The 15,825-nt window shown below is 56.0% G+C and overlaps 1 protein-coding gene across 1 annotated transcript in view; it reads left to right on the top strand.

The window, feature by feature from the left end:
• Positions 1–15,825, top strand: part of LOC119962345 (unconventional myosin-X-like) — a 216,056-nt gene that overhangs the window by 42,699 nt on the left and 157,532 nt on the right. The window contains exon 6 of the mRNA XM_038790327.1: positions 3,348–3,462. Coding sequence (XP_038646255.1) covers positions 3,348–3,462 — 115 coding nt within the window. The remainder of the gene's footprint in view (positions 1–3,347; positions 3,463–15,825) is intronic.

The following is a 15,825-nucleotide window of genomic DNA, read 5'->3' as shown; positions in this document are numbered from 1 at the left end:
TCATGGCTCCGAAACTCAATCCCTCTACCAATAAAAGCTCACACACCGTATGCCTTCTTAACAACCCTCTCAACCTGGGTGGCAACTTTCAGGGATCTATGGACATGGACACCAAGATCTCTTTGCTCGTCCACACTACCAAGAATCTTACCATTAGCCCAGTACTCTGTCTTCCTGTTATTCCTTCCAAAATGAATCACCTCACACTTTTCTGCATTAAACTCCATTTGCCACCTGTCAGCCCAGCTCTGCAGCTTATCTATGTCCCTCTGTAACTTGTAACATCCTTCTGCACTGTCCACAACTCCACCGACTTTAGTGTCGTCTGCAAATTTACTCACCCATCCTTCTGCGCCCTCCTCTAGGTCATTTATAAAAATGACAAACAGCAGCGGCCCCAAAACAGATCCTTGTGGCACGCCACTAGTAACTGGACACCAGTCAGAGTATTTCCCATCAACCACCACTCTTTGTCTTCTATCAGCTAGCCAATTTCTGATCCAAACTGCTAAATCACCCTGAATCCCATGCCTCTGTATTTTCTGCAATAGCCTACCATGGGGAACCTTATCAAACGCTTTACTGAAATCCATATACACCACATCAACTGCTTTATCCTCATCCACCTGTTTGGTCACCTTCTCGAAGAACTCAATGATGTTTGTGAGGCACGACCTACCCGTCACAAAACTATGTTGACTATCTCTAACCAAATTATTCCTTTCCAGATGATTATACATCCTATCTCTTATAAACCTTTTCAAGACTTTTCCCACAACAGAAGTAAGGCTCACTGGTCTATAGTTACCGGGGTTATCTCTACTCCCCTTCTTGTACAAGGGGACAACATTTGCTATCCTCCAGTCCTCTGGCACTATTCCTGTAGACAAAGATGACTTAAAGATCAAAGCCAAAGGCTCAACAATCTCCTCCCTAGCTTCCCAGAGAATCCTAGGATAAATCCCATCCGGCCCAGGGGACTTATCTATTTTCACACTTTCCAGAATCGCTAACACCTCCTCCTTATGAACCTCAAGCCCTTCTAGTCTAGTAGCCTGTATCTCAGTATTCTCCTCGACAACTTTGTCTTTTTCCTGTGTGAATACAGACGAAAAATACTCATTTAGCACCTCTCCTATCTCCTCGGACTCAACGCACAACTTCCCACTACTGTCCTTGACTGGCCCTACTCTTACCTTAGTCATTCTTTTATTCCTGACATACCTATAGAAAGTTTTAGGGTTATCCTTGATCCTACCTGCCAAAGACTTCTCATGTCCTCGCTTGGCTCTTCTTAGCTGTCTCTTTAGGGCCTTCCTAGCTAACTTGTAACTCTCGAGCGCCCTAACTGAACCATCACGTCTCATCTTCACATAAGCCTCCTTCTTCCTCTTGACAAGTGTTTCAACTGCTTTAGTAACCCACGGTTCCCTCACTCGACCACTTCCTCCCTGCCTAACAGGTACATACTTATCAAGGACACACAGTAGCTGTTCCTTGAACATGCTCCACATTTCCATTGTGTCCATCCCCTGCAGTTTTCCTCTCCAGGCGATGCATCCTAAGTCTTGCCTCATCGCATCATAATTGCCTTTCCCCCAGCAATAACTCTTGCCCTGCGGTTTATACCTATCCCTTTCCATCGCTAAAGTAAACGTAATCGAATTGTGGTCACTATCACCAAAATGCTCACCTACCTCCAAATCTAACACCTGTCCTGGTTCATTACCCAGTACCAAATCCAATACGGCCTCGCCTCTTGTTGGCCTATCTACATACTGCATCAGGAAACCCTCCTGCACACATTGGACAAAAAGGGATCCAACTAAAGTACTCGAACTATAGTGTTTCCAGTCAATATTTGGAAAGTTAAAGTCCCCCATAACAACTACCCTGTTATGTTCGCTCCTATCCAGAATAATCTTTGCAATCCTTTCCTCTACATCTCTGGAACTTTTCGGAGGCCTATAGAAAAGCCCTAACAGGGTGACCTCTCCTTTCCTGTTTCTTAACTCAGCCCATACTACCTCAGTATTCGAGTCCTCATCAAATGTCCTCTCAGCCACCGTAATACTGTCCTTGACTAACAATGCCACCCCTCCCCCTCTCTTACCACCTTCCCTGAACTTACTGAAATATCTAAACCCCGGCACCTGCAACAACCATTCCTCGCCCTGCTCTATCCATGTCTCCGAAATGGCCACAACATCGAAGTCCCAGGTACTAACCCATGCCGCAAGCTCACCCACCTTATTCCGGATGCTCCTGGCATTGAAGTAGACGCACTTTAAACCACCTTCCTTCCTGCCGGTACACTCCTGCAACTTTGAAACCTTACTCATGACCTCACTACTCTCAGCTTCTTGTATACTGGAGCTACAAATCAGGTCCCCAATCCCCTGCTGAACTAGTTTAAACCCTCCCGAAGAGCATTAGCAAACCTCCCCCCAAGGATATTGGTACCCCTCTGGTCCAGGTGTAGACCATCCCGTTTGTAGAGGTCCCACCTACCCCAGAAAGAGCCCCAATTGTCCAGGAATCTGAAACCCTCCCTCCTGCACCATCCCTGCAGCCACGTGTTCAACTGCTCTCTCTCCCTATTCCTCGACTCGCTAGCACGTGGCACGGGTAACAACCCAGAGGTAATAACTCTGTTTGTTCTAGCTCTAAGTTTCCACCCTAGCTCCCTGAATTCCTGCCTTCCATCCCTATCCCTTTTCCTACCTATGTCGTTGGTACCTATGTGGACCACGACTTGGGGCTGCTCCCCCTCCCCCTGAAGGATCCCGACAACACGATCCGAGACATCGTGGACCCTGGCAGCTGGGAGGCAACACACCAACCACGAGTCTCTCTCGTTCCCACAGAATCTCCTATCTATCCCCCTAACTATGGAGTCTCCAATGACTAATGTTCTACTCCTTTCCCCCCTTCCCTTCTGAGCAACAGGGACAGACTCTGTGCCAGAGACCTGTACCCCATGGCTTACCCCTGGTAAGTCATCCCCCCCAACAGTATCCAAAGCGGTATACCTGTTACTAAGGGGAACGACCACAGGGGATCCCTGTACTGACTGCTTCCCCCCAGCCCCTCTCACCGTCACCCATGGTGGGAATGTGGAATTAGAAACACAGATAGATCTGCCATGATCTTGTTGAATGGAACGGCAAGCTTGAGGGGCTGAATGACCTACTTCTGCTCCTATCCAAATGTTCCGACCTACTCCATGTTAATTGCTATCTGAGATATATTGGCACCAGGTGAAATGGTTCCTTCAATGGTGCCTTTCGAACAGAGAGTGAAACCCCTGCACATTGAAGAAAGTTAATGACATTTCCATCTTTTAGGTACAAGATGCTGCTGAAAAACTGTAACATCCCAGAAGACGGGAAGGAGAGGTGTACAACATTGCTGAAACTCTACGACGATTGTAATTCTCTCTGGCGCTTGGGGAGGAGTAAGGTCAGTGCGTGCTAACCCACTGCAACTGAATGGGTATTTCACTTGGATTGTGTTTGATCGGGTTCCCTTTGTCTTCACTTTGTTACCCCCCCCATCTAACACATCATCCTCTGCCATTTCCACCATCTCCACAGACATAGAAACTAGCAGCAGGAGAAGGCCATTCAGCCCATCGGGCCCGCTCTGCCATTCAATCCCATCATGTCCGATCCTCTATCCCAACTCCATCCTCCCGCTCTCCCCACTCCCCTCAACACTTTCAGGGTCCAGAAATCTCTCTGTTTCCTTGTGAAATATATTCAGTGATTTGGCCTCCAGTTTCTGAGGGAGAGAATGCCACAGGTTACCCACCCTCCGAGTGAAGAGGTTTATCCTCATCTCAGCCCTCAATGACCCCCCCGTATCCTGACTGAGACCCCTTGCCCCCCCCCCGTATCCTGACTGTGACCCCTTGTTGCCCGCCCCCCCCCCCCCAGCCAGAGGAAACAGCAGCCCTGTATCCAGCCCCCCAGCCCTGTCAGAATTGTAGACGTTTCAGTGAGATCCCCTCTCATTCTTCTAAACTCCAGTGAACAGAGGCCCAATCGACCCAATCCCCCCTCACACGGCAATCCCACCGCCCCAGGACTCAGTCTAGTGAACCTTCGCTGCTCTCCCTCTGTACCAATGATATATTCCTCAGAAAAAGAGACAAACTGCCCACAATACTCCCGGGCTAAAATCTTCCGACCATCCGCACTGTTGCGATCTTCTGCCGATGCCGCAGTCTGCCGTGGGTTCCCGGTGGTGAGGGTGCAGTCTGCCGCGGGTTCCCGGTGCCGATGCCGCAGTCTGCCGTGGGTTCCTGCTGCCGATGCCGCGGGTTCCTGGTGGTGAGGGTGCAGTCTGCCGCGGGTTCCTGGTGTCGATGCCGCAGTCTGCCGCGGGTTCCCGGTGCCGATGCCGCAGTCTGCCGCGGGTTCCTGGTGCCGATGCCGCAGTCTGCCGCGGGTTCCCTGTGGTGATGCCGCAGTCTGCTGCGGGTTCCCTGTGGTGATGCCGCAGTCTGCCGTGGGTTCCTGGTGCCGATGCCGCAGTCTGCCGCGGGTTCCCTGTGGTGATGCCGCAGTCTGCCGCGGGTTCCCTGTGGTGATGCCGCAGTCTGCCGCGGGTTCCTGGTGGTGAGGGTGCAGTCTGCCGCGGGTTCCTGGTGCCGATGCCGCAGTCTGCCGCGGGTTCCTGGTGGTGAGGGTGCAGTCTGCCGCGGGTTCCTAGTGCCGATGCCGCAGTCTGCCGCGGGTTCCTGGTGGTGATGCCGCAGTCTGCCGCGGGTTCCCGGTGGTGATGCCGCAGTCTGCCGCGGGTTCCCGGTGCCGATGCCGCAGTCTGCCGCGGGTTCCTAGTGCCGATGCCGCAGTCTGCCGCGGGTTCCCGGTGGTGATGCCGCAGTCTGCCGCGGGTTCCTGGTGGTGATGCCGCAGTCTGCCGCGGGTTCCCGGTGCCGATGCCGCAGTCTGCCGCGGGTTCCTGGTGCCGATGCCGCAGTCTGCCGCGGGTTCCCGGTGCCGATGCCGCAGTCTGCCGCGGGTTCCTGGTGCCGATGCCGCAGTCTGCCGCGGGTTCCCGGTGCCGATGCCGCAGTCTGCCGCGGGTTCCTGGTGCCGATGCCGCAGTGTGCCGCGAGTTACCCGGTGGTGAGGGTGCAGTCTGCCGCGGGTTCCTGGTGGTGAGGGTGCAGTCTGCCGCGGGTTCCCGGTGGTGAGGGTGCAGTCTGCCGCGGGTTCCTGGTGCCGATGCCGCAGTCTGCCGCGGGTTCCCGGTGGTGAGGGTGCAATCTGCTGGGGGTTCCTGGTGGTGATGCCGCAGTCTGCCGCGGGTTCCTGGTGCCGATGCCGCAGTCTGCCGCGGGTTCCCGGTGGTGAGGGTGCAGTCTGCTGGGGGTTCCTGGTGGTGAGGGTGCAGTCTGCCGTGGGTTCCCGGTGGTGAGGGTGCAGTCTGCTGGGGGTTCCTGGTGGTGATGCCGCAGTCTGCCGCGGGTTCCTGGTGGTGAGGGTGCAGTCTGCCGCGGGTTCCTGGTGCCGATGCCGCAGTCTGCCGCGGGTTCCTGGTGCCGATGCCGCAGTCTGCCGCGGGTTCCTGGTGGTGATGCCGCAGTCTGCCGCGGGTTCCTGGTGGTGATGCCGCAGTCTGCCGCGGGTTCCTGGTGGTGATGCCGCAGTCTGCCGCGGGTTCCTGGTGGTGATGCCGCAGTCTGCCGCGGGTTCCTGGCGGTGAGGGTGCAGTCTGCCGCGGGTTCCTGGTGGTGATGCCGCAGTCTGCCGCGGGTTCCCGGTGCCGATGCCGCAGTCTGCCGCGGGTTCCTGGTGGTGATGCCGCAGTCTGCCGCAGGTTCCCGGTGCCGATGGCGCAGTCTGCCGCGGGTTCCTGGTGCCGATGCCGCAGTCTGCCAGGGGTTCCTGGTGCCGATGCCGCAGTCTGCCGCGGGTTCCCGGTGCCGATGCCTCAGTCTGCCGCGGGTTCCTGGTGCCGATGCCGCAGTCTGCCGCGGGTTCCTGGTGCCGATGCCGCAGTCTGCCGCGGGTTCCTGGTGGTGAGGGTGCAGTCTGCCGTGGGTTCCTGGTGCCGATGCCGCAGTCTGCTGGGGGTTCCTGGTGCCGATGCCGCAGTCTGCTGGGGGTTCCTGGTGCCGATGCCGCAGTCTGCCGCGGGTTCCTGGTGCCGATGCCGCAGTCTGCCGCGGGTTCCTGGTGGTGATGCCGCAGTCTGCCGCGGGTTCCTGGTGCCGATGCCGCAGTCTGCCGCGGGTTCCTGGTGCCGATGCCGCAGTCTGCCGCGGGTTCCTGGTGCCGATGCCGCAGTCTGCTGGGGGTTCCCTGTGGTGATGCCGCAGTCTGCTGGGGGTTCCCGGTGCCGATGCCGCAGTCTGCCGTGGGTTCCTGGTGGTGATTCCGCAGTCTGCCGCGGGTTCCCGGTGCCGATGCCGCAGTCTGCCGCGGGTTCCTGGTGCCGATGCCGCAGTCTGCCGCGGGTTCCCTGTGGTGATGCCGCAGTCTGCCGCGGGTTCCTGGTGCCGATGCCGCAGTCTGCCGCGGGTTCCTGGTGCCGATGCCGCAGTCTGCCGCGGGTTCCCGGTGGTGAGGGTGCAGTCTGCCGCGGGTTCCCTGTGGTGATGCCGCAGTCTGCCGCGGGTTCCCGGTGCCGATGCCGCAGTCTGCCGCGGGTTCCCTGTGGTGATGCCGCAGTCTGCCGCGGGTTCCCTGTGGTGATGCCGCAGTCTGCCGCGGGTTCCCTGTGGTGATGCCGCAGTCTGCCGCGGGTTCCCTGTGGTGATGCCGCAGTCTGCCGCGGGTTCCTGGTGGTGAGGGTGCAGTCTGCTGGGGGTTCCTGGTGGTGAGGGTGCAGTCTGCCGTGGGTTCCTGGTGCCGATGCCGCAGTCTGCTGGGGGTTCCTGGTGCCGATGCCGCAGTCTGCTGGGGGTTCCTGGTGCCGATGCCGCAGTCTGCCGCGGGTTCCTGGTGCCGATGCCGCAGTCTGCCGCGGGTTCCTGGTGGTGATGCCGCAGTCTGCCGCGGGTTCCTGGTGCCGATGCCGCAGTCTGCCGCGGGTTCCTGGTGCCGATGCCGCAGTCTGCTGGGGGTTCCCTGTGGTGATGCCGCAGTCTGCTGGGGGTTCCCGGTGCCGATGCCGCAGTCTGCCGCGGGTTCCTGGTGGTGATGCCGCAGTCTGCCGCGGGTTCCCGGTGCCGATGCCGCAGTCTGCCGCGGGTTCCTGGTGCCGATGCCGCAGTCTGCCGCGGGTTCCCTGTGGTGATGCCGCAGTCTGCCGCGGGTTCCTGGTGCCGATGCCGCAGTCTGCCGCGGGTTCCTGGTGCCGATGCCGCAGTCTGCCGCGGGTTCCCGGTGGTGTGGGTGCAGTCTGCCGCGGGTTCCCGGTGCCGATGCCGCAGTCTGCCGCGGGTTCCCTGTGGTGATGCCGCAGTCTGCCGCGGGTTCCCTGTGGTGATGCCGCAGTCTGCTGGGGGTTCCTGGTGCCGATGCCGCAGTCTGCCGCGGGTTCCTGGTGCCGATGCCGCAGTCTGCCGCGGGTTCCTGGTGGTGATGCCGCAGTCTGCCGCGGGTTCCTGGTGCCGATGCCGCAGTCTGCCGCGGGTTCCCTGTGGTGATGCCGCAGTCTGCCGCGGGTTCCTGGTGCCGATGCCGCAGTCTGCTGGGGGTTCCCTGTGGTGATGCCGCAGTCTGCTGGGGGTTCCCGGTGCCGATGCCGCAGTCTGCCGCGGGTTCCTGGTGGTGATGCCGCAGTCTGCCGCGGGTTCCTGGTGCCGATGCCGCAGTCTGCCGCGGGTTCCCTGTGGTGATGCCGCAGTCTGCCGCGGGTTCCTGGTGCCGATGCCGCAGTCTGCCGCGGGTTCCTGGTGCCGATGCCGCAGTCTGCCGCGGGTTCCCGGTGGTGAGGGTGCAGTCTGCCGCGGGTTCCCTGTGGTGATGCCGCAGTCTGCCGCGGGTTCCCGGTGCCGATGCCGCAGTCTGCCGCGGGTTCCCTGTGGTGATGCCGCAGTCTGCCGCGGGTTCCCTGTGGTGATGCCGCAGTCTGCCGCGGGTTCCCTGTGGTGATGCCGCAGTCTGCCGCGGGTTCCCTGTGGTGATGCCGCAGTCTGCCGCGGGTTCCTGGTGCCGATGCCGCAGTGTGCCGCGGGTTCCTGGTGGTGAGGGTGCAGTCTGCTGGGGGTTCCTGGTGGTGAGGGTGCAGTCTGCCGCGGGTTCCCGGTGCCGATGCCGCAGATTGCCGCGGGTTCCTGGTGGTGATGCCGCAGTCTGCCGCGGGTTCCCGGTGGTGAGGGTGCAGTCTGCCGGGGGTACCCGGTGGTGATGCGCAGTCTGCCGGGGGTTCCCGGTGGTGATGCCGCAGTCTGCTGTGGGTTCCTGGTGCCGATGCCGCAGTGTGCCGCGGGTTCCTGGTGGTGAGGGTGCAGTCTGCCGCGGGTTCCTGGTGCTGATGCCGCAGTCTGCTGTGGGTTCCCGGTGCCGATGCCGCAGTCTGCCGTGGGTTCCCGGTGCCGATGCCGCAGTCTGCCGTGGGTTCCCGGTGCCGATGCCGCAGTCTGCCGCGGGTTCCTGGTGGTGAGGGTGCAGCCTGCCGCGGGTTCCCGGTGGTGAGGGTGCAGTCTGCCGGGGGTACCCGGTGGTGATGCGCAGTCTGCCGGGGGTTCCCGGTGGTGAGGGTGCGTTGAACGGGAAACTCCAGTTCACAGCAGAAGGACCAGGCGGTGTTGCCACCAGCCAATGGGGAGCCACCTCCTGGTAGTGGATTATGTGGAACATCCTAACCCAGGCTGTTCTCACCAGGAACCTGCAGTGTAACAGCCGACATTATCGCTCCGGAACTCAAATCCTTTTGCAATGAACATAGAACAGTACAGCACAGAACAGGCCCTTCGGCCCTCGATGTTGTGCCGAGCCACGATCACCCTACCCAAACCCACGTATCCACCCTATACCCGTAACCCAACAACCCCCCCCCCCAACCTTACTTTTTAGGACACTAAGGGCAATTTAGCATGGCCAGTCCACCTAACCCGCACATCTTTGGACTGTGGGAGGAAACCGGAGCACCCGGAGGAAACCCACGCACACACGGGGAGGACGTGCAGACTCCACACAGACAGTGACCCAGCCGGGAATCGAACCTGGGACCCTGGCGCTGTGAAGCATTTATGCTAACCACCATGCTACCGTGCTGCCCACCCAATGTACCATTTGTTTCCCTAACTACTTGCTGCGCGAGAGTGATACCATGCGATGTTGGAGCAGAAGGAGGCCATTCGGCCCATTGAGCCTGCTCCACCATTCAATGAGATCCTGACTGACCTGATACCCGAAATCGGCGATTCCCTCACTGATTAAGAATCTGTCTCTCTCGGCCTTGTACACACTGAACGACCGTAGCATCTACAGCTCTCTGCAGTGAGGAATTACACAGATTCACTCCCCTCTGAGAGAAGAAATTCCTCCTCATCTCTGTCTGAAATAGGTGACCCCTCACTCTGAGATTGTGCCGTCTGGTCCTAGACTCTCCCACAAGGGGAAACAACCTCTCAGCACTAAAGTCGGTGGAGTTGTAGACAGTGCGGGAGGATGTTGCGGGTTACAGAGGGACATAGATAAGCTGCAGAGCTGGGCTGACAGGTGGCAAATGGAGTTTAATGCAGAAAAGTGTGAGGTGATTCATTTTGGAAGGAATAACAGGAAGGCAGAGTACTGGGCTAATGGTAAGATTCTTGGTAGTGTGGTAGTGCAGAGAGATCTCAGTGTCCATGTCCATAGATCCCTGAAAGTTGCCACCTAGGTTGAGAGGGTTGTTAAGAAGGCGTACGGTGTGTTAGCTTTTATTGGTAGAGGAATTGGGTTTCGGAGCCATGAGGTCATGTTGCAGTTGTACAAAACTCTGGTACGGCCGCATTTGGAGTATTGCGTACAGTTATGGTCGCCTCATTATAGGAAGGATGTGGAAGCATTGGAAAGGGTGCAGAGGAGATTTACCAGGATGTTGCCTGGTATGGAGGGAAGATCATATGAGGAAAGGCTGAGGGACTTGAGGCTGTTTTCGTTAGAGAGAAGAAGGTTAAGAGGGGACTTAATTGAGGCATACAAGATGATCAGAGGATTAGATAGGGTGGACAGTGAGAGCCTTTTTACTCGGATGGTGATGTCCAGCACGTGGGGACATAGCTTTAAATTGAGGGGAGATAGATATAGGACAGATGTCAGAGGTAGGTTCTTTACTCAGAGAGTAGTAAGGGCGTGGAATGCCCTGCCTGCAGCAGTAGTGGACTCGCCAACACTAAACGCATTCAAATGGTCATTGGACAGGCATATGGACGATAAGGGAATAGTGTAGATGGGCTTTAGAGGGGTTACACAGGACGGTGCAACATCGTGGGCCAAAGGGCCTGTACTGCGCTGTAATGTTCTATGATGTGTCTCAGTGTCCGCAGCCTCCCTGATGTGTCTCAGTGTCGGCAGCTCAGCCTCCCTGATGTGTCTCAGTGTCCGCAGCCTCCCTGATGTGTCTCAGTGTCCGCAGCCTCCCTGATGTGTCTCAGTGTCCGCAGCCTCCCTGATGTGTCTCAGTGTCGGCAGCTCAGCCTCCCTGATGTGTCTCAGTGTCCGCAGCCTCCCTGATGTGTCTCATTGTCCGCAGCCTCCCTGATGTGTCTCAGTGTCCGCAGCCTCCCTGATGTGTCTCATTGTCCGCAGCCTCCCTGATGTGTCTCATTGTCCGCAGCCTCCCTGATGTGTCTCAGTGTCCGCAGCCTCCCTGATGTGTCTCAGTGTCCGCAGCTCAGCCTCCCTGATGTGTCTCAGTGTCCGCAGCCTCCCTGATGTGTCTCAGTGTCCGCAGCCTCCCTGATGTGTCTCAGTGTCGGCAGCTCAGCCTCCCTGATGTGTCTCAGTGTCCGCAGCCTCCCTGATGTGTCTCAGTGTCCGCAGCCTCCCTGATGTGTCTCAGTGTCCGCAGCCTCCCTGATGTGTCTCAGTGTCGGCAGCTCAGCCTCCCTGATGTGTCTCAGTGTCCGCAGCCTCCCTGATGTGTCTCATTGTCCGCAGCCTCCCTGATGTGTCTCAGTGTCCGCAGCCTCCCTGATGTGTCTCATTGTCCGCAGCCTCCCTGATGTGTCTCAGTGTCGGCAGCTCAGCCTCCCTGATGTGTCTCAGTGTCCGCAGCCTCCCTGATGTGTCTCAGTGTCCGCAGCCTCCCTGATGTGTCTCAGTATCCGCAGCCTCCCTGATGTATCTCAGTGTCCGCAGCCTCCCTGATGTGTCTCAGTGTCCGCAGCCTCCCTGATGTGTCTCAGTGTCCGCAGCCTCCCTGATGTGTCTCAGTGTCCGCAGCTCAGCCTCCCTGATGTGTCTCAGTGTCCGCAGCCTCCCTGATGTGTCTCAGTGTCGGCAGCTCAGCCTCCCTGATGTGTCTCAGTGTCCGCAGCCTCCCTGATGTGTCTCAGTGTCCGCAGCCTCCCTGATGTGTCTCAGTGTCCGCAGCCTCCCTGATGTGTCTGAGTGTCGGCAGCTCAGCCTCCCTGATGTGTCTCAGTGTCCGCAGCCTCCCTGATGTGTCTCAGTGTCCGCAGCCTCCCTGATGTGTCTCAGTGTCCGCAGCCTCCCTGATGTGTCTCAGTGTCCGCAGCCTCCCTGATGTGTCTCAGTGTCCGCAGCCTCCCTGATGTGTCTCAGTGTCCGCAGCCTCCCTGATGTGTCTCAGTGTCCGCAGCCTCCCTGATGTGTCCCAGTGTCCGCAGCCTCCCTGATGTGTCTCAGTGTCGGCAGCTCAGCCTCCCTGATGTGTCTCAGTGTCCGCAGCCTCCCTGATGTGTCTCAGTGTCGCAGCTCAGCCTCCCTGATGTGTCTCAGTGTCCGCAGCCTCCCTGATGTGTCTCAGTGTCCGCAGCCTCCCTGATGTGTCTCAGTGTCCGCAGCCTCCCTGATGTGTCTCAGTGTCCGCAGCCTCCCTGATGTGTCTCAGTAGCCGCAGCCTCCCTGATGTGTCTCAGTGTCGGCAGCTCAGCCTCCCTGATGTGTCTCAGTGTCCGCAGCCTCCCTGATGTGTCTCAGTGTCACAGCTCAGCCTCCCTGATGTGTCTCAGTGTCCGCAGCCACCCTGATGTGTCTGAGTGTCGGCAGCTCAGCCTCCCTGATGTGTCTCAGTGTCCGCAGCCTCCCTGATGTGTCTCAGTGTCCGCAGCCTCCCTGATGTGTCTCAGTGTCCGCAGCCTCCCTGATGTGTCCCAGTGTCCGCAGCCTCCCTGATGTGTCTGAGTGTCCGCAGTCTCCCTGATGTGTCTCAGTGTCCGCAGCCTCCCTGATGTGTCTCAGTAGCCGCAGCCTCCCTGATGTGTCTCAGTGTCGGCAGCTCAGCCTCCCTGATGTGTCTCAGTGTCCGCAGCCTCCCTGATGTGTCTCAGTGTCCGCAGCCTCCCTGATGTGTCTCAGTGTCCGCAGCCTCCCTGATGTGTCTCAGTGTCGGCAGCTCAGCCTCCCTGATGTGTCTCAGTGTCCGCAGCCTCCCTGATGTGTCTCAGTGTCGGCAGCTCAGCCTCCCTGATGTGTCTCAGTGTCCGCAGCCTCCCTGATGTGTCACAGTGTCCGCAGCCTCCCTGATGTGTCTCAGTGTCCGCAGCCTCCCTGATGTGTCTCAGTGTCGCAGCTCAGCCTCCAGCTCAGTGACACTGAGGTGACGTTCCCCAAGTCGCAGACACTTACTGCAGACACGCTTGTCCTGGATAACACGCAGTATCCATCAGCTGCCACATCCTGTCGCCAAGACAGATCAGCTGCTTCGCCAACCTTATGATCTTTAATTCATTACTTAATTATTTAATTCAACGATTTATTTTCTGTTCGATATTTTTTCACCTTCGCACAAACTATTTTAAATTTTGGAAAGTAGACCTTGACCACTTAACAGATATTCACCCGAAATTCACCACCAGTTCATCCCGTCCCCTGTAGAATGGCAGAAACTAATTCCTACAGAGTATAAAGTTCGAACAGCAAAGCAGAACCGCCCTCTCTTACCAAACTCCCTTTACACACCAGAGGGCCACACTCTTTCCGGAGTCACACTCGGTCCCTTCCCCTTTCATAATTCTGAAGGGACCGTTCCGACCAAAACATCCTGGTCCACTCGTCATTCACACCCAATGTCCCCTCTCCATTCGTCACCTTTCCATAGATAGAGAAAATGGAAGCAGGAGGAGGCCATTCAGCCCTTCGAGCCTGCTGTGCCATTCATTCTGATCATGGCTGATCATTAAGTTCAATATCCAGCAAGGGGCTGGTTTAGCTCACCAGGCTAAATTGCTGGCTTTTAAAGCAGACCAAGCAGGCCAGCAGCACGGTTCGATTCCCGTACCAGCCTCCCCGGACAGGCGCCGGAATGTGGCGACTAGGGGCTTTTCACAGTAACTTGATTGAAGCCTACTCGTGACAATAAGCGATTTTCATTTCATTTCATTTTTCATTTTCATATCCTGATTCCGCTTTCCCCACATATCCTTTAACCCCTTTAGCCCCAAGAGCTGTATCTAATTCCTTATTGAAATTACACAATGTTTTGGCCACAACTACTTTCTGTGGGAGTGAATTCCACAGATTCCCCGCTCTCTGGGGGAAGAAATTTCTCCTCACCTCAGTCCGAAAAGGTTTACCCCTTATCCTCAAACTATGACCAAGATGGCGCCAGAGCGAGAGGACTTCTTGCAAGCTGTGCCTAGCATACCCTCTAATTCTATCTTTCACTCTCGTTCTATCCTTCTAAAACTTCATTCTAACTCTTTTAAACTCTCCAACTTTTCTTCAGTATTTACAAACCAGAGGGGCCATATTGTTGGAGAGGACAGTGTGAAACAGACTGATAAGCTCGAGGAGATACTTATTAGGAAGGAAAATGTGTTGCGCGTTTTGAAAAACTTGAGGATAGACAAGTCCCCCGGACCTGACGGGATATATCCAAGGATTCTATGGGAAGCAAGAAATGAAATTGCAGAGCCGATGGCAATGATCTTTTCGTCCTCGCTGTCAACAGGGGTGGTACCAGAGGATTGGAGAGTGGCGAATGTCGTGCCCCTGTTCAAAAAAGGGAATAGGGATAACCCTGGGAACTACAGGCCAGTTAGTCTTACTTCGGTGGTAGGCAAAGTAATGGAAAGGGTACCGAGGGATAGGATTTCTGAGCATCTGGAAAGACACTGCTTGATTAGGGATAGTCAGCACAGATTTGTGAGGGGTAGGTCTTGCCTTACAAGTCTTATTGAATTCTTTGAGGAGGTGACCAAGCATGTGGATGAAGGTAAAGCAGTGGATGTAGTGTACATGGATTTTAGTAAGGCATTTGATAAGGTTCCCCATGGTAGGCTTATGCAGAAAGTAAGGAGGCATGGGATAGTGGGAAATTTGGCCAGTTGGATAACAAACTGGCTAACCGATAGAAGTCAGAGAGTGGTGGTGGATGGCAAATATTCAGCCTGGAGCCCAGTTACCAGTGGCGTACCGCAGGGATCAGTTCTGGGTCCTCTGCTGTTTGTGATTTTCATTAATGACTTGGATGAGGGAGTTGAAGGGTGGGTCAGTAAATTTGCAGACGATACGAAGATTGGTGGAGTTGTGGATAGTGAGGAGGGCTGTTGTCGGCTGCAAAGAGACATAGATAGGATGCAGAGCTGGGCTGAGAGGTGGCAGATGGAGTTTAACCCTGACAAGTGTGAGGTTGTCTGTTTTGGAAGGACAAATATGAATGCGGAATACAGGGTTAACGGTAGGGTTCTTGGCAATGTGGAGGAGCAGAGAGATCTTGGGGTCGATGTTCATAGATCTTTGAAAGTTGCCACTCAAGTGGATAGAGCTGTGAAGAAGGCCTATGGTGTGCTAGCGTTCATTAGCAAAGGGATTGAATTTAAGAGCCGTGAGGTGATGCTGCAACTGTACAAAACCTTGATCAGGCCACATTTGGAGTAGAACATAGAACATAGAACGATACAGCGCAGTACAGGCCCTTCGGCCCTCGATGTTGCACCGACATGGGAAGTCAAAAACTAAAGGCCATCTAACCTACACTATGCCATTATCATCCATATGCTTATCCAATAAACTTTTAAATGCCCTCAATGTTGGCGAGTTCACTACTGTTGCAGGTAGGGCATTCCACGGCCTCATCACTCTTTGCGTAAAAAAACTACCTCTGACCTCTGTCCTATTTCCATTACCCCTCAATTTAAGGCTATGTCCCCTCGTGCTAGCCACCTCCATCCGCGGGAGAAGGCTCTCGCTGTCCACCCTATCTAACCCTCTGATCATTTTGTATGCCTCTATTAAGTCACCTCTTAACCTTCTTCTCTCTAACGAAAACAACCTCAAGTCCATCAGCCTTTCCTCATAAGATTTTCCCTCCATACCAGGCAACATCCTGGTAAATCTCCTCTGCACACGTTCCAAAGCTTCCACGTCCTTCCTATAATGAGGCGACCAGAACTGTATGCAATACTCCAAATGCGGCCGTACGAGAGTTTTGTACAGCTGCAACATGACCTCATGGCTCCGGAACTCAATCCCTCTACCAATAAAAGCCAACACACCATAGGCCTTCTTCACAACCCTATCAACCTGGGTGACAACTTTCAGGGATCTATGTACATGGACACCGAGATCCCTCTGCTCATCCACACTACCAAGAATTTTACCATTAGCCAAATATTCCGCATTCCTGTTATTCTTTCCAAAGTGAATCACCTCACACTTCTCCACATTAAACACCATTTGCCACCTCTCAGCCCAGCTCTGCAGCTTATCTATGTCCCTCTGTAACCTGCAACATCCTTCCATACTGTCTACA

The sequence above is a fragment of the Scyliorhinus canicula genome, chromosome 2 (genome assembly GCF_902713615.1).
Source record: "Scyliorhinus canicula chromosome 2, sScyCan1.1, whole genome shotgun sequence".
Taxonomy (NCBI): Eukaryota; Metazoa; Chordata; class Chondrichthyes; order Carcharhiniformes; family Scyliorhinidae; genus Scyliorhinus; species Scyliorhinus canicula.
The sequence above is the reverse complement of the archived record's forward strand: the minus strand, read 5'-3'. Positions and strand labels throughout refer to the sequence as shown.